This window comes from Rhinoderma darwinii, chromosome 2 (assembly GCF_050947455.1).
Source record: "Rhinoderma darwinii isolate aRhiDar2 chromosome 2, aRhiDar2.hap1, whole genome shotgun sequence".
NCBI lineage: Eukaryota > Metazoa > Chordata > Amphibia > Anura > Rhinodermatidae > Rhinoderma > Rhinoderma darwinii.
In genome coordinates, this window is record NC_134688.1 from 428,173,416 (window position 1) to 428,191,936 (window position 18,521).

Sequence of the window (18,521 nt, forward strand, 5' to 3'; positions counted from 1 at the left end):
GAACACAGATTTCATGGTTAACCTGCCACAGATTGCTGGGTTAGTTCTTTCAGTTTTAATATTTAATATACAATAAAAAATAGAAAGGTTTTAATGCGCATTCATAATAAAATAATGAGCAACTAGATTCAGTTTATCACATTGACAGGCTTTGGCATGTAGGTTTTGCTGTCCTTTGTTAAAATACAGATCATAAATTTCAATTGGTTTTAGTAGAATTTTTTAAATGTGCTTTTGCAGATCTGTATCATGTAAAATTAGCATATTAAAGACAATACACTTAGACAAAAAGTATAGTAGTTTACTCTATTAAATACTATTTTCTAAATTGCACCAGAAAAATGACCGGCAGGACAGTTTTAAGTTGGTTGTCATGGACTATAATCCACTCTTTTATTTGCAGAAATGTGTTAAATGTTTTTAGGCCTAGTGAGTAAATAACTACATGACTTACAAAACATGAAGGCCACATAATGTTTCCCTAAATTATGTAAATTTAGAGAAAATGTGCATGAGCCACAATACATAAGCAAAGTATGTGGACCCAAACATAACATCCAAATGTGCGTGACCGTTCCAAAAACCTGGCCATAAATATGGAACATTGGGATTTACATCTATTCATTTACAAAGCCAATTTTGAGGTCACTACTTATGTGATATGGCCCAATGCAGTTGGCTCTCTTATTCATCCCAAATGTTTAGGTCAGGGCTTCCACAGTTCTTCCACAACAACTTGTTGCACGCTGGTATTATACCTTTAAAGCAAAGGTGTCATGAAATGAAAAATAATTATTTTATTGTTTTTTATATATTTAATATCCTAACTAGTTTATTTATATAGTCCTCTGTATTTTTTTTCCTATGTCTGCTTTTTATTTTCTTAGAGGACTGACATTTTTTTATTGCATCTGTGTATGTATTTCTTCACGACACATACACAAGTGCTATACGACACATACAGGGCATAGAGTAGGGTCGACTCCCATTCCTACACTCCTATGCCCTATCTTCTATGCTTGTGCCTTTCTAATTATGAACTGAGCATGCTCTGTGGCATGCACAGTTCACACCAACATAACATAGAAGCTCGTTGCTAGGGGTAAAGCCGGACCCATTTTCTTGAAGACCGGAAGCCACTGCCGGAATGTATTAAGACGACTTCCAGCCGCATCTTTCTGCAATACAAAGCCAGTGCAGAAGAGAAGCGGAGGCGGCAAGAACACAGTAGGTAAGTTAGGTGAGTGAGGTGCTACATGTTTGGAGGGGGTGGGTGTAGCGCATGCATGTCGGGGTGGTTTTGGAGAGCTGCTGTATGTGTGTGTGTGGGGGGGTTTGTGTAGGTCATGCATGTCTGGGGGAGTTTGTGTATTTGGGGGGGTCTGTGCAATTGCATGTTTGGGGGGGCTTTGTGTATAGGCTACATGTCTGGTGGGTTTGGGGAGCAGCTGCATGTTTGAGGGTTTAGTGTGGGGGTGTTTGGGGAGAGTCGTCAAGTGGGGGGGTTAGTAGTAGCGGCATGTGGGGGGTTCTGGTGAAAAGCGGTGGCGTGTTTGGTGTCGGGGGGTTGGTGAGAAGTGGCGTCGTGGATTGAGGTATGTTAGGAGTGACGGCAGGTGGGGGGTGGTTAGAAGCGGCGGCATGTGGGGTGGGTATGTTAGCAGTGACCGCATGTGGGGTGGTTGTTAGTAGCAGCGGCCGGTGGGGTGTTTTGGTAAAAAGCGGCAGCACGTTTTGTGTGAGGTGGGGTTGGCGAGAAGCGTCCTTATGTGGGGTAGGGTGTGTTAGGAGCAACGGCATGTCTGGAGGAGTCTTGGACCTCCCCAGACCCCCTCCAAACAGCTCCAGACCATTTTCCCTACTACACCAAACTTTACAATTGGCACCAAACCCTTAAGTAGGAAGCATTCTTCTGGCCTCCACCAAACTATGATTAATCTCGCTCTCTCTCAGTAGAATTACACCTGCTTCACTGTTCAATGGGGGGTGTACTCAGGCTTGTGTGTAGATGCTCAGTTATGAAGCCCCTTGTTTTTGCCGGGTCTACTTGCTAGTTCTCTTGCTGCATGAAAAAGTTCCAAAAAGAAAAGTAAACAAAATAAGGATTTATTTTTTAAAGTGAATTACTGATGCATATATTTTCTGGGACAGTATATGAACTATTTTCTAAACTTTTTGATATGCAATCTGAAAATGTCTGATATTTCCATGAAATGGGAAAACCTGATAAACTTAAGACAACCCCTGATCCTTGATCAGCACCCGCCATGAGCCAGAACAAAAAGTCGCTCTGTAAGACTCAACCGGTCTATACATGATCGGCCAACCATAAAATGCATGGTCAGACGCGACCTCCCCCTAGCAAGAACAGCTGACCCAGGAGTTAGAGAAGGTGAAACTCTGGTCAATCGGCGTATCACTGCACAATACCTAAAAGATGTCCCAAAAAGGGGTTTGTCGGACAGGTCATAAAATCTAATTTTGTCAGGTTCCAACAGCTGCCAATAGGGTCATATCTGAGAATGTTCTGGTACCAGTCTCGAACCTTTATGGAAAAGTGGCAAGGATGTGATGTCCCTCTTCATTACAATGAAGGGGAGTTACAAAAAAAACTTTGAATGCCCTTCAAGTGGCAGATGCCCTTTAAAATATAATTCATAGGTGAAATGTTATTCAGTTGTATTAGATCAGCACAAAGTTGTATACATGGTTTTGTGACACACATGGTTTGTAAAGTCATCCACGTCACTGATTTTATCCTGATGTGTCTACAGCCTTATATATCACAAACTTATTTATCTACAGAATTTATTGTTTTTTTTAGCTAGTATTTCTATTTCTAGTCACTTAAATCTGCAGATGTACTAGTGGGACAGTTTATCATTACACAGTGTGTTTCTGAAGAAATGTATACATAGATTTTAAACCGGTTTCGAACAGGCAATCATTATTGTAATTATAATAGTCATCTTTATTTATATAGTGCTAACCTATTCCACAGAACTTTACAATTTAGAGGGAACATGTACAGACAAATCAGATGTTAGAGGAACAAATGAATTAACAATTCAAATGAGGAGTGAGGGCCCTGCCCTCAAGAGCTTACAATCTATTAGGAAATAGGAATGACACGATGTAGATAGTGCTTGTTTTGTACAATGGTCCAGCCATCTTTTCTAATAAGAACTAACATAATAGGATGGGGGGGTGACAGAATAGAAAGAAATCAGATTAGAGAATGTGATAGGCTTGCTTAAAAAGATGTGTTTTCAGGGAACGTTTAACTGTGAATGTTGGGAATTAAGCGGATTGTCTGGGGGAAAGCATTCTAGAAGACTGGTGCAGCACGAAAAAAATCTTGGAGATGGAAGTGGGAGGTCTGGATTATGGAGGATGTTAATCTTAGATCGTTGGCAGAATGTAGAGCAAGGATAGCTTGGTAGACCGAGTCGAACGTTACGGTCCCCTGTCTCACTGATTAGGAGATTTTAATTTAAAAAAAATTATAGCGCTGCACTGGGAGTACTGGAATATATGGTTAAGGCGGACACTTCTAAAGTGCTGATTTCGATGGCTTATGAGAACTTGCTATCAAAGCACTTGGGAGATCCTATGGAGCTAGTGAGAGTGAAATGGGAGCGGGATATAGGTTCTTTGTCCAAACAAGATTTGGAGGAGATCTTAGCGTCATCCTACCATCTATCTCTCCATAAGGCGCAAAGGAGGTCGCAACTTTTCATGATACATCGAGTTTACCGGACCCCTTGCGTGCTGAAACAGATAGGACTCAGATCGGATTCTAAGCGTCCTATGTGTTCGGAGGAGAGAGCGGACATTTATCATATGTTCTGAACATGTGGGGCTTTGCGGAACCTATGGGGGGAGATATCAGAATTGATAAAAAAAAAGGTATATGGTGTAGAATTGGCGGCGGATTCAAAGGTGCCGTTTCTGTGATTTGTGGGAGAGCTGGAGGGTGACCAGCTGGAATGTTTGGCAATTGCAAAAATGTTATACCAGACTAGAAAGTGTATAGCTAAACACTGGTTGTATGTGGTGCCTCCCGTGCAGAGGGAAATTGTGGGAATGCTGAATCACACTATTTTGATGGAATATAAAATATTATCGAAAAGGGGTAATGTGAAGAAATTTGATAAGCAGTGGGGAAGATGGTTGGATTGCTCGGGGTGGTGTCACCAGAATTGAGCAGAGTACAAACAAAAATCTAGGAGATAATTTCTAGCAACTCTGAGAACAGACCTGAGGTGTATAATTGGGTTCTACGGATAGAACCGACTTTGTAGGTTTGTTATTTAAGAGATAGTTGTCTGATCGAGACATATTCTGTTTAAGGGCGAGGTGGCCAAGGGATTTACATTCAGGCAGGAGGAGGCAAGGAGAGGGGTTGGACATGGTAATAAGGTTGCTTGAATATATATGGAGAATCTATAGGGATTTGTGGGGTCTTGTGATACTCCGTACAAATGACAGAGATACTGTTAGGGGGCTGTACTGGAGTTTGGGGGGGGGGGGGTTGGGATGCAATATTGGGATATTTCTGTATGATGTTATATTGGAAATGCTGTATATAATGCGGTTACAGTTGATGCATGACTGCTAATGTATTATTACTGTTCTTGTTAATAAAACTTGGACTGATTTAAAAATATATATATATTTTATAGCGCTGGCGGGGGACCGGAAGTCTAGTTGCACAGTCTTTCTTCATGATGACACGACTTTGTCATGTGACCGGCCCCACTATAATCTATGTACAAGCGGTGACTATGTACTAGCAGTAGAGTACAGCGCGGCCGGTCACATGACAAAGAGTCGTATCGTCATGAAGGAAGACTGTGCAACTAGACTTCCGGTCCACCGCCAGCGCTATAAAAATTACTAAAATGTCACAATCCATACGACTTGGGACCGGAATGTATATTAGCGAGTGTAGTCATATACTGCAGTGGGTACACTGCTAATACTTTTCGCTCCCCACATAACCCCTTTAAGGATAGATTGGTGAGGGGAAGACCGATTAGTATTGAGTTACAGTAATTAAGATTATAATGAATTGGAGCAATAATAAGACGTTTGGCTGTTTCCCCATTAAAAAAAAGGGCGAATTCTGGAGATCATTTAAAGCCATACAACCTTCCAGGTCAGCTAGTCATTCATCAAATATTTGCTTGGGGTGGATGTAATTAGGATACATAGTGTTTATTTTACTCCTGTAGCATCCAACTAACTATGTGTATAGCCATAAAATAAGTAGATAATAAAGCTGTGTAAATATGAGAAATGAAAATGCGTAATGACCTATGTTCTGTTCTATATGCTCTTTCCACATTAGTTTATCTTTCTGAATATCTTTATGAAAACCACTTGGAATATGCATTGTTGTTGCTGTAATAGCACTGGAGGTTTACAATTTTACTTGACCCATTTCATCATTATATAGCGAACCTCAATGACACTTCATTCAGATGTGACAAGTGTATAATGGAGAGGATTCACTAGTCCCAGCTTTCAGTCGTTTCAGTATGTTTAATCTGGTCTGTTTTGCCCTAGTGGCATTATTCATAATTATACATGGAATCTATCCATCCATCCATCCATCCATCCATCTATCTATCCATCTAACAAGGTGTGACGTTCCCAACGTGACCGCCCCAATTAAAAAATAACATAATATTGTCGGCTTTTTTAATATTGTCGGCTTTTCACGTCGGCACTTCAGAAGAACTTTTCTGTCATCGTACAGGGTGCTGCTGAAACCCGGGCTGTTAGTAACCGCCTCGGGCTTCAGGGCAACGATCGGAGACCACTAGCAGTGGTCTCCGATCATATTTAACCCCTCAGATGTGGTGCTGGATAGCAAATGCCGCATCTGAGTGGTTTGGGAGGGAAGGGGCCGCATCGGAGCGGTTTTCGGGGGGATCTCATGATTGCAAAAAGAAAAAAATACAACAAGAAAAGCTAAAAAAAATTCTAAAAAAGTGTGTGTGTATGTATGTGTATATGTGTGTGTATATATATATATATATATATATATGTGTGTGTATGTATATAATATATATAATAAAAATACACACACATATATTTGACATGTAGTGTCTTATGGTTATTTATTTTTGTACGGATTTATACACCCATGTGCATAACTACAACCATAGCAGCTGATTTGGTGCCCAAAGCTTAGGGGGAACCACTCAGGTGTGGAAACATTGTTCCTTTTTGTGGAGAAAAATCCTGTAGTAACTATGGGTTCTCCTTTGCACATGAGATCTGATATAGGACACTGCTATTCATCCTTTTGCTGCTGCTGTTTACATTTCTTCTGTTCAGTTTATGGTCATAAGGGTAGGAGCCCATTGCTGACTTTGCTACATGGGCCCTATTATTTTTAGTTCGGTCCCTGCATATACCTCTCATTCTCCTTCTTGCAATCTATTTTCATGCTTACCTCCAAGATTTCTCTTGTGCTGCACCCATTCTTTGAACTGTCTTCCTTATCTAAACATTCACAATCTCCATACTTACAAACATATTAAAGTCTCATTTCCTGCTGCAGACATTTTTCTTGTTCACATTTTCCACATAGCTGTACATATTTCTGGACTTGCCATGAAATACTTGATAACAGTTTAACGCTGAGATTCATCGGAGATGCTCCCCTGTGTAATGCTTCGTGTTTGCGTGCTTGTGGTTTAGTGTCGGATGAAGGGATAATTGTCCTTTAAGGTCATGTAAATGCTGGTTATAAGTAGGGTAGGTCTTTCTCTTAATTTGCAGAGTTCTTAAAGTTTATAAACATTTTCCCTATTTACTGAGCTGTGAAACTGAGGGAACTCTCGGTTGGCTTTGTCATTTATTTATACCTACGATCCATTTAGTTGTGCACTTTTGTGGTATTTTTAATGAGCCCTGACAATGTGTTAATGAAGCAATTAAAGCTCTAACATTAGGAACGTGTGGTAGTAATAACCCTTTGCAGACCACTCCACCACTGCAGGGGATTGGACACACAAGGTGGCAAAAAAGAGCTTACCTTCTGCAAGTAGTAACATGCCCCAGGTCCAATGAGGCGGACTGCCAACACCTCATGTTTCATAAATGTGTTGATCACCGGTATGGGAATGTGTCAGTTCTCAAGAGTGCAGACTGTATTCGTATTTCATAATCATTCATTCATTATCTGATAATTATATTGTATATTATATAATCGTTGGAAATTAAAGCCACCTTGCACCTAAAAAGTTGGTTTGAAATTCTTTGTTTTACGGTTTCTTTACCGATTTCGAGTAAAGTAGGACTCTCCTCTGGGAACCAGAGCGAAGAGCCGATGAACGTCAGCAGCTTCCATTCTGGTGGCTCGAACACGTCCATTTATTACATTAAGAAACTGGACCCCTGGTGAGCTCTGTTCCAACAAATTTTTTTTTTTTTTAAAATCAGATCTTTTTTTTATTGAGCCACAGTGGTCCATTTTCATTGACATTCAACAAGAGACATATCACAAACATCAGCGCTTCCAGCCCCCCCCCCTCAAGTCCAGCAGATTACCCTATTACATATTATTGATAAACAGCCAGAACAAATTAGTAACAATTTTATGTATTACCGTATTTTCCGGACTATAAGGCGCACATAAAATGTTGAGAATTTCTCAGAAATAGAAAGTGCGCCTTATAATCCGGTGCGCCTTATATATGAACCCGACAGTAAAGAGAGGGGTTCATACAGGATCCTTTACCTCTATCGTGGGCGGCAGGGGTCGGCGGCGGCATACCACAGCACACACCATGCTCCTCCCCCCCGTGCGCCTATGAATTTATTCTTCACTTGGGTTTTTACAGTATCCATAAATGGATTGAGCATTACGGCCACCGTAATCAGGAGCCACACTGAGTGATACTTACAGCTCTGTAGGATCCTTGCAATATATCTTTGCTTTAGCGTTAACTATACCCACTACCCCAAAAAATGCCTCCTGTTAAGAGACATGCTTATGATGCAGGTTTCAAGCTTAAAGCTATAAGTTATGCAGTAGAGCATGGAAATAGGGCAGCTGCAAGAGAATTCAACATTAATGAATCCATGGTGCGTAAGTGGAGAAAACAAGAAGATGACCTCCGCCAAGTAAAGAAGACCAAACTGAGTTTCCGAGGAAACAAAGCAAGGTGGCCACAGTTGGAGGACAAAATAGAACAGTGGGTTATGGAACAGAGAAACGCATGTAGAAGCGTCTCCACTGTCTCTATTAGACTCAAAGCCACTGCTTTAGCACGTGACATGGAGATCAAGGACTTTCGAGGAGGTCCTTCATGGTGCTTTCGTTTCATGCAAAGGCGTCATCTCTCCATTCGCACCAGAACTACTGTGTGCCAGCAATTACCAAAGGATTATGAAGAGAAGCTGGCCATTTTCCGCACCTACTGCATAACCAAGATAAATGAAAAGAATATCCAGCCAGAACACATTATTAACATGGATGAGGTTCCCCTCACTTTCGATATCCCCGTAAACCGTACTGTTGAGAAAACAGGGACCAGTACGATATCTATACGTACCACAGGAAATGAGAAGTCATCTTTCACTGTAGTTCTCGCTTGTCAGGCTAATGGCCAGAAACTACCACCCATGGTAATTTTCAAGAGGAAGACTTTGCCTAAAGAAAATTTTCCTGCTGGTGTCATCATTAAGGCTAACCCAAAGGGCTGGATGGATGAGGAGAAGATGAGTGAGTGGCTGAGGGAGGTCTACGTCAAGAGACCGGGTGGCTTTTTTCACAAATCCCCATCCCTATTGGTCTGTGACTCGATGCGCGCCCACTTGACCGATACTGTCAAAGCCCAAGTGAAGAAAACTAATTCGGAGCTTGCTGTCATCCCTGGTGGATTAACCAAAGAGCTCCAGCCGCTAGATATCAGCATCAACAGGTCATTTAAAGTTAAATTGCGAGCTGCATGGGAGCATTGGATGACAGAAGGTGACCACACATTCACCAAAACAGGGAGGCAACGCCGTGCGAGTTATGCCACTATGTGCCAGTGGATCGTGGATGCCTGGAAGAATGTATCAGTCTCCAGTGTCATCCGAGCTTTCAGGAAGGCTGGAATCACCACTGAAGAGCCTAGCAGCAGCAACGAAACCGACTCGGATAATGAAGAGGAGGACCCCATGCTTGATGCCGAAATCGCCCAACTGTTCAACTCCGACACTGAAGATGACGGATTTGATGGATTTCTGGTGGAGGAATGAACTGAAAAAGTACGGTAAGGGTATGTGCACACACACTAATTACGTCCGTAATTGACGGACGTATTTCGGCCGCAAGTCCCGGACCGAACACAGTGCAAGGAGCCGGGCTCCTAGCATCATACTTATGTACGACGCTAGGAGTCCCTGCCTTGCTGCAGGACAACTGTCCCGTAGTATAATCATGTTTACAGTACGGGACAGTTGTCCTGCAGCGAGGCAGGGACTCCTAGCGTCGTACATAAGTATGATGCTAGGAGCCCGGCTCCTTGCACTGTTCGGTCCGGGACTTGCGGCCGAAATACGTCCGTCAATTACGGACGTAATTAGTGTGTGTGCACATACCCTTAACGTTTTGATTTGCAATTACAGCTGAACCAGTTGCAAGTTATTGTTAAAAAGTGTAATAAATTTTGACTTGCAGTCTGAGCAATGGTTTATTTAACGGTAATGTGCTGCGCCTTATAATCCAGTGCGCCTTATATATGAAACATGATTGCTTACAAGGCGCTCATAGAAAGTGCGCCTTATAATCCGGTGCGCCTTATAGTCCGGAAAATACGGTAATTATAGGAGCACATATATTTTTTTTCTCTCATCATCCCCTTTTTCCACATTTTTACATTTTCAAGTGTGGTTTCATTTTGCTTTCAATTCTTTGACAATTGGAGGAGCTGTTTGGATCCAGTTGAAAGCTACATGTCCCCGAGCATGAAAGGCCATGCGGGAAACACCTAGTCGGTGAATCATTTATCACTTCTCCAAATAGACACAGGATGCAAATTTTTGAAAACGGCCTGTAAATTTCTATTATATACTCTATTTATAAGGTTCTAAATTCCCTTCCAGTATGTCCTTAGAGGAACACTGCCACATCATGTGCCTAATCTATTGCACCCTGTGGCTATTTAGAAGTGGAATGTATTATGAGTGGCATTTTATATGCCAGTCTAAATTTAAAAAAAATAGAATCTCAATAATTTAGACGCATCTCTGGCCGTCTGTGCACCAGAAAATCAAATACCTGCCCTGTAATTTATACCAGTTTTCAGGCGTAAATTACAGTAATTTCACCTGGACATGCTGGTCCCATCCCCTTTCGCTAATCCCTGCCCCCTCGATATGAAAAGTTGCAACGGCAGCATAAATATAGAAAAGTCGCAATTTTTTTTAGCAAAAAGCAAGGTTTTGCACAATTTACGATTTTGCTATGCCAGAAAACGGGAGTGGAGGCCTTAATAAATTCCCCCCTTAGAGTCTATTATGCGGACACCTATTTTATGTAGGCATCTCGGGGTCTTTCACGTTCTATTTGCTAGGAAATCTTGAGCCAGTCCCTGGGCCTCGCATAGTGACCGTTTAGGAGGGAGTTCTAAAAATATAATTCCATTTCTCTTCTGATAATTCCCTACATCTGCCTTCCACTTGCTCCTTGTCTGTTATGCTTCTTTTACTTATACAGTTATTGGCATGGTTTTTTTGTGGTAGGCATTTTTGCAAAAGTGACACAAAGTTTATATGTGCAGAAATATTAGTTGTCACTGTTGAATTGGCTTTTATAGGTATATAAAAGTTCATTGTATGCGCTGGGAGTATCTCCCGATGTATAAGCTGAACGTACGCACCAAACCTGGGGGTGAACAGATAGTTTTGTAAACCATACATAGCAGGTTTCATATTTAATATTTTATTCTACATTTATATTAGCTGCAATAGTATAAAATAATTTCATTTTTTTCTTATTAATATTTGCTAAATCCACTGTTTATGCTCATGACTCTAAACTCTGAGTTGTAATTAGTAAAATGTGGAAGCGTCTCATGCAATAGTTCATAATTATTTACCGCAGAGGCGATAATAAAGCAACGTGCCTGTCACCTTATATGAGTAAAACCCACAGATCCTGATCTTTCTGTGCACGTCTAACCTCAACCGGCGCCAAGATGGTTTATGAATCTTATGTCATCTCTCAAATGAAAGTATAAATATGAGGAAGCCATACACATATGTGTGATCTTATAAGAGACCTGCGGGCAATTACAGGCGGTCTGTAGCCGGCACCAGAGTTCAATAAACACAATGCTCGGTTACTGGGAGACCAGTCTTTTTTAGCTGGTATAATGATAGATTCCTGGAAGTTTTTCATTTTCACAGATCGTCTGATTCCCACGTTATAGAGCTGTGAAAGAGCATGCAATCTAAATGACCATGGCTAACAAGTGTCATACAATGTTTACCATCTCCTTCCTGTCCCTATAACTGACAATATAACTCAGTACTGTATTCCATTAAATAAATTTATTTTTGCCGATATGGACATTTGGAACTCACAAATCTTGTATATTTATTTTATTGCATTTTCCAATTACTATCATTATCTACGATATGTCTTGTCTCTTAATGATCACTTAGCAAATCCATTTATTCATTAGCATTTCAGAACAGGCATAGACCATAAAGCAGCAGATATGTGAGACTAATGTTTTCAGAATTACATTTTTATTTTTTTTAAAACCATAATTCACTGATAAAGCGTTTTAAATGTGGATCGGGGAAGGGGCGGGGCTAAGGATGACAATCATTGGTACAGCATAAAGAATACCTGTCCGCTCTCCTGACGTGTCTGTTTTAGTAATAATTTAATTCCAAATAATAAAAAAATATATTTATTTCTTGAGCATCTTTTCTTACAACTGTGTAGTGTCGTTCCTCTGTTATGCCTCCTGGAAATATATGAATAAATCGATAACTAGATGTTAATATTCCCTTTGTCAATGGGGCATGTCCGTACACTATGATTTTTTTCATGTGTTCGATATGAATTAATAAAGAAACCGCTTCCTTCTGGTTTACTGCTTGATAACCTAGTAGTAGATCGTACGCAGAGATGATTAAGCAGTTAGGCAATTGGACAGTAGTCAAAGGCCTGGCAACTTCGGGGGCCCACAAGTGCCGTTTCTGGTTCGCACAAGACATTGCCTACCTGTGGACACCAAAACCAAAAATTTCGTTTTTCATCCATTACATGAAGCAATGGCTCCTTGTTGGCTTTGGTGATGTCACTAATCCAAACCCAGAGGCCTAAGTTGTCTCAGGCACCATGTAGCATGTGTACAAAGGTTATAATAAAATGCTAGACACATGTAAAGACTTTCAAGATGTTCAATAAAAACAAGTACGAAGAGTAACCATAGCAACCCATCATATATCCACTCATTTTCTAAGGTGGGATTGGGTTCCAATGATGCTATTTTTTCTGGCTGAACAGTAAACATGGGGTTAAATGTCACATGATAGCCCTTTCCTCCTCCTCTGTGGGGCCTCTCACATGGGCACTGTATATTTCTTTTGTATGTGAACCATGACATTCTATAAAAAGCAAACCGATTAAGTCAAAGAAAAATACAAATATAGGGATTGTGGGATGTGGAACATAAAGCCTGATTGTATATGCCCCTTTTCTCTCTCTAAGGGCTGTGACCCATTTCTCAGCATCCGAACCAGTGCCCGTTTTTGTAGTTCCGTTTAGTGACACTCCATGCTCTAGCTGCATACCGCAAAATAAGTATTGGGAACCATTTAGAAAAGCTTTTCCACTTAACTGGAATCCATACCTGTTTTTGCAAGAAATTATTATAAGAAAATTGTGAATTAAAGAGATTTTCCAGATTATTTAAAAAATAAATACTTCATTATGATACAGGCAATGCAATAAATGTGTCTGGGACTCAGGAGCACTGAGGTACAAAAGAAGGGATAAGAAGGGTTATACATGATAAAGCTCAAACATCGGAGTCTGTAAAAGTGACCATTTGATGCTGGCAAAAAGGGGAATGGGAGTTATAAATGCATTGTTCTCGGGGAGAATATCTCCGTGATCTAGTGCTGAACAGAGGCAGCATATGGCAATACCCGGAGTGCCTAGGCTTCTGTAGTATGGAGGCGCAGGGACTCCGTGGGCTCCATACCGGGCCGGTAAACACGACTCTTCCACGACATAATGCCTTAGGGCTAATGCACATTGGCATGGAGCCTTTTCGACAGGGCATGGAGGATGTATGACTTCTTCGTATGGAGCCGGACACCCTTCGGGTTCTGCTGTACAGGCTCTGTTGGCGCCGCATGTTCAATACTTCTAGGAGAGGCTTCCTCCGTACGTACTTAGGGCTCGTTTACACGAGCGTGTGCGTTTTGCGCACGCAAAAAATGCAGCGTTTTGCGTGCGCAAAAGGCACTTAACAGCTCCGTGTGTCAGCCCCGTATGATGTGCGGCTGCGTGATTTTCGCGCAGCCGGCATCATTATGACACTCCGTTTGGATGTTTATAAATAGAAAAGCACGTGGTGCTTTTCTGTTTACATTCATAGTTTGACTGCTGTTGCGCAAATCACGCTCGTCCCACGGAAGTGCTTCCGTGTGGCATGCGTGATATTCACGCACCCATTGAATTCAATGGGTGCGTGATGCGCGAACAACGCACAAATATAGGACATGTCGTGAGTTTTACGCAACGGACTCACGTTGCGCAAAAATCACGGACTGTCTGCGCGGCCCCATAGACTAATATAGGTCCGTACGACACGCGTGAAAATCACGCGCGTCGCACGGAGGTATAACACGCTCGTGTAAATGAGACCTTAGTTCGATAGAACATTCCACCATTTTTTATCTGCTAGATTTGTATGGAATCAGGCAGAAAAAGGAGGTACAATTCCCAGGCCCTATATGCCTCTATGGCCTCCCTATTACTCCTATTATGGCCGTTTTCATGTCCTTCTAGTAAGCTGAAATCTGGTCAATTCGGAAAATAATTTCTCTTCATAGCGTTTATAGAATAAACTATAGATGAAAAATGTGAATAACTCAGGAATGATTTCTTGCTTTGTTAATATCCTGCATTTTTATTTTTTTCTGCAGAAGAGAAATCTAATGTTGGCTTTTCAAGCGGCTGAAAGCATAGGAATTAAAGCAAGTTTGGTGAGCACAGAAACTTTTACTATCTGTATAAATACTGCGACCACTTCCCACAATTAATATTCTATTTCCCAAACCCATGCAATTCCATGTGATGCCATTTAAGAACGTTTCAGCCAGTCTGTGCCAGGGCTGTTTTTTAAAAAGGCAAAGTAGTTTTTCAGATTATTTTAAAAGCTGCATATATAACATAATACCACCATACAATGCCTAAATATTGCTCCCATGCTGTGTAATACTGCCATATACATGAAATATTTTAGGGTTAATTTTAATCTTGGGTAGTCCTCAGGGGCTTCTGTGAAATCAAGGCCATGGGCATTTGATCAGTTTTCCAACCTCCTAAAACAGGCCCTGACCTTTTATCATTATCCACTAATATAGAGCCACATTCTGAGATACAAAGCATCTCAATATGAAGTCTCCCCTTGTTCGTCAGTGTTTGAAAGGTTGACATATAAATCTGTGTGTCACTAAGAATGGCCCTAATAGAGCCATAGCGTGAAGCTCCTGGGTCCCAATGCAGAATCTCCACTAAGATCTCCCAATTGTCTTGTGTCTTCGGTACCAGAGTTGACTGCAAATGCAACCTCTGCACTCCCTATAGCATAGTTACCAACCATTGAAAAAAAATTTCTAGGGGCACTTTGGTTATAGGTGGGTTTTGTCTTATGAGGCGTGACTTTCTTACCAAAATTTCTGCATACAAATAAGCGAATAAAAATTCTACACTAGTTTGACTGACAACTTCTATGGTGGCCAGTATCTCTATGGGAGCTTCGTGGCGGCCATATTGGCAGTCACTCCGTTTTCCAAGAAACGGATATAACTTTTAAAAGGGAGAATCCAAACGAAGACTTTTCAAACCAAGTTATTTTCACCACACTCCCGCTACCCTCTGGTTTTTTACTCTACGAGTATTGGTCTGCACGTTTACACCAGCCAAGCCCTATACGTATATTAAAAGCTCTAATAAAAAAATGGCTAGGCAATATGTGCTGACCACTACTAATAGCCCAAAAACCAGCGTAGATAGTGCCTCACTCAGTGCCCCTTGTAGATGGTACCTTAGTCAACTATGCTATTCTTTACAGAGGCATCCAGTAAAAAAAAACATTTTAGTATTTTTACATGGAAGCCTAAAAGTGATGTATGCCACTTTATCCTTATACAGTGGCATATGTTGGAGGTTACCATCAGAGATATATGTCAGGAAATCATCCCGACGCATACTTCCAACAAACACTGCAGACACAGTGTGAACAGACCCTTACTCATACGGACACCAGAAAAGACCAACCTGGCTGTCACTGGGGGAATTTGGGGATAACTGTGGGCTTATTGATTTTTCCATTCAACAGCTATTATATTGAACTTGACAGACTGGAAAAGGTGTGACACATTCTAAAACCCCTGTCCTGGGCACCTAGACAGCTTGTCCCACCCCTGCCTATACTGCAGATATGCCACTGTGCCTTAATATAAGACCATTTCTGATTTGAGTATTAAAAACCAGCCTTGACTATGATTTACAGTGCATTTGGAAAGTCTTCAGACCCTTTCCCTTTTTCACATTTTGTTGAGGCCTTGTGCTGAAATAAAAACAAATTTATGTTTTTCCCCCCATCATTCTGTACTCCATACCCTATAATGACAAAGTGAAAACCGAATTTTAGAATTTTTTTTCAAATTTATTACAAATGAAAAACTCAAATTTCACATGGAGATAAGTATTCAGACCCTGTGCTATGACATTTGAAATTTAGCACTGGGGGCCTCCCATTTCTCTAGATCATCTTTGAAATGTTTCTACACCTTGATTGGAGTCCACCTGTGGTAAATTCATTTGATTGGACATGATTTGGAAAGACACACCCCTGTCTACATAAGGTCTCACAGCTGACAATGCATATCAGAGCAAACACCAAGCCATAGAGAGGAAAGAACTGCCTGTGGAGCTCAGAGACAGGATTGTGTGGAGGCGCAGATCTGGAGAAGAATACAAAAAACAATTCTGCTGCACTGAAAGTTCCCAAGAGCACAGTGGCCTCTATAATTGTTAAAAGCAAGAAGTTTGGAACAACCTGGACTCTTCCTAGAGCTGGCTGCCCCACCAAACTAAGTAATCGTGGAGAAGGGCCTTAGTAAAAGAACCCAATGGTCACTCTAGCTGAGCTCCATAGATCCTATGTGCAGATGGGAGAAACTTCCAGAAGGTCAACCATCACTGCTCATCACCTGCGCAATACCATCCATACAGTGAAACATGGTGGTGGCAGCATTATGCTTTGGGGGTGTTTTTTAGCGGCTGGTACAGGAGACTGGTCAGGGTTGAGGAAAAGATGAATGGAGCAAAGTACAGAGATATTCTTAATGAAAACCTGATGCAGAGTGCTCTGGACCTCAGACTGGGCCGAAGGTTCACCTTCCAACAAGACAATGACCCTAAGCACACAGCCAGGACAACACAGGAGTGGCTTAGGGACAACTCTGTGAATGTCCTTGAGGGGCCCAGCCTGAGCCCTGACTTGAACCCAATCTAACAACTCTGGAGAGACCGGAAAATGGCTGTACACCGACAGTCCCCATCCAACCTGACAGAGCTTGAGAGGACCTGCAGAGAAAAATGGCAGAAAATCCCCAAATCCAGGTGTGCAAACCTTGTGGCATTATACCCAAGAAGACTGGAGACTGTTATCGCTGCCAAAGGTGCTTCAACGAAGTCCTGAGTGAAGGGTCTCAATACTTATGTCAATGCAATATTTTAGTTTTTCCTTTTCAATAAATTAGCAAAGATTACTAACATTCTGTTTTCACTTTGTCATTATGGGGTATTGACTGTAGAATGATGGGGAAAAAAACTTTCATTTTTTTTATTTTAGCACAAGGTCTCAACATAACCAAATGTGAAAAAAATGTAGTGTCTGAAGACTTTCCGACTGCATTGTATGTGCTGCAGAGTACACATGGCTGGCTTTATCATATGTCTTATTAATTTTTCTTTTCTATGCAGGAGCTCAGTGAGTTAATGTTCACAGATCGTCCGGACTGGCAGAGTGTGATGCAGTACGTGTCTCAGATCTACAAGTATTTTGAGACATAAAGGAAGGCTGTAAACAAGAAAACTGCTACAGAGGAAGCACACATTCACTTTATAGATCAGATCTATCTCAATAAGAGCAGAGCTTCACACGGCAACATCAATGTGCGGACTGCGGAGGTAAAATGCCTAGACGTGGCATTCTTGGATCCTGGTGCTGACTGTGACATAAAGCATCTCAACCCTAACATTCTCATGTGTGGGGGATTGTAATGCTGCCCTCGATGTACCTTACCACCTCAATCATCAGTCTCTGGCATCAATAAACTAACCCAGGAGTCCTAAGATATTGCAACCATGGTCCTGGTGAAAAATGATACTATGTATTTTTGAGGTTCCTGATCCATCTGGTACAATAACATCAAAAACGGACATTTATTTTCTGCAGGTCACAGAAAAAAAATTCTTATGCATTACCTTACGAGGAACTGTGAACTTTTTACCATTAAACACTACTAGACAGATTGCTAATGTCTCACACAGCATATAAGGATTTGGGATCTTTCTAGAAAGATTATTGTATGTAAGTGAATGGATGTATCAAACCATACCAACAATTATTTGATAATGGTCATCTGATCTGTTTTGCATGAGATGTACACACGTTCATATTGTACAAGGTAATCTTTAATCCTGTTTTAAGTGCCATGCTAAAGTTCTAAAAATATTTCCTAATGTATTAACCTGTTCACTACCAGCAAAAGGCTTTAAACCAGATGCAATGGAGTTTACGTTCTTGAATAACATATGCAATTCCCGTAAAGTAAAGGGGTCTCTCACACCCCATAACTCTGTTCCTATCTTAACCCATGTGTCAGTATTACCGTAGGCATCAGCCTATGGTGATGTCTCATTTTGGCAACTTGGATTGTTTTTGTTGATGGTAGCGGATTATTGTAACTAAGAGGATGGTTATCCGTTTGAAATAAAGTACAACTAATATTAAATATTCAGCTTTTTCTTGTATTTTGTCCATATTTCCAGAGTTAACAATAATCTTCCTCTGGCTTCTGTCAGTGTAATAAATATCACCTGCAAACACTTATGTCCTTGTAATTCTGTACAACCTCCGAGCCGTAATATGTCATCTATAGACTTCTATACTGTATCTCTGTATGCCTCTGATTTCATAGAGACATACGGATGTAGCCATCTGTATCTTGACTCGGATAACTTGCTGCAGCGT

At 41.1% G+C, this 18,521-nt stretch overlaps 1 protein-coding gene across 3 annotated transcripts in view; it reads left to right on the forward strand.

Moving 5' to 3' along the window:
- Window positions 1-18,288, forward strand: part of SPECC1 (sperm antigen with calponin homology and coiled-coil domains 1) — a 371,633-nt gene extending 353,345 nt beyond the window's left edge. For all 3 annotated transcript variants that reach the window (XM_075854361.1, XM_075854362.1, XM_075854363.1), the window contains 2 exons: window positions 14,179-14,238; window positions 17,249-18,288. In XM_075854361.1, coding sequence (XP_075710476.1) covers window positions 14,179-14,238; window positions 17,249-17,338 — 150 coding nt within the window. In that variant the 3' untranslated portion in view covers window positions 17,339-18,288. The remainder of the gene's footprint in view (window positions 1-14,178; window positions 14,239-17,248) is intronic.
- The last annotated feature ends 233 nt before the right edge of the window (window positions 18,289-18,521 follow it).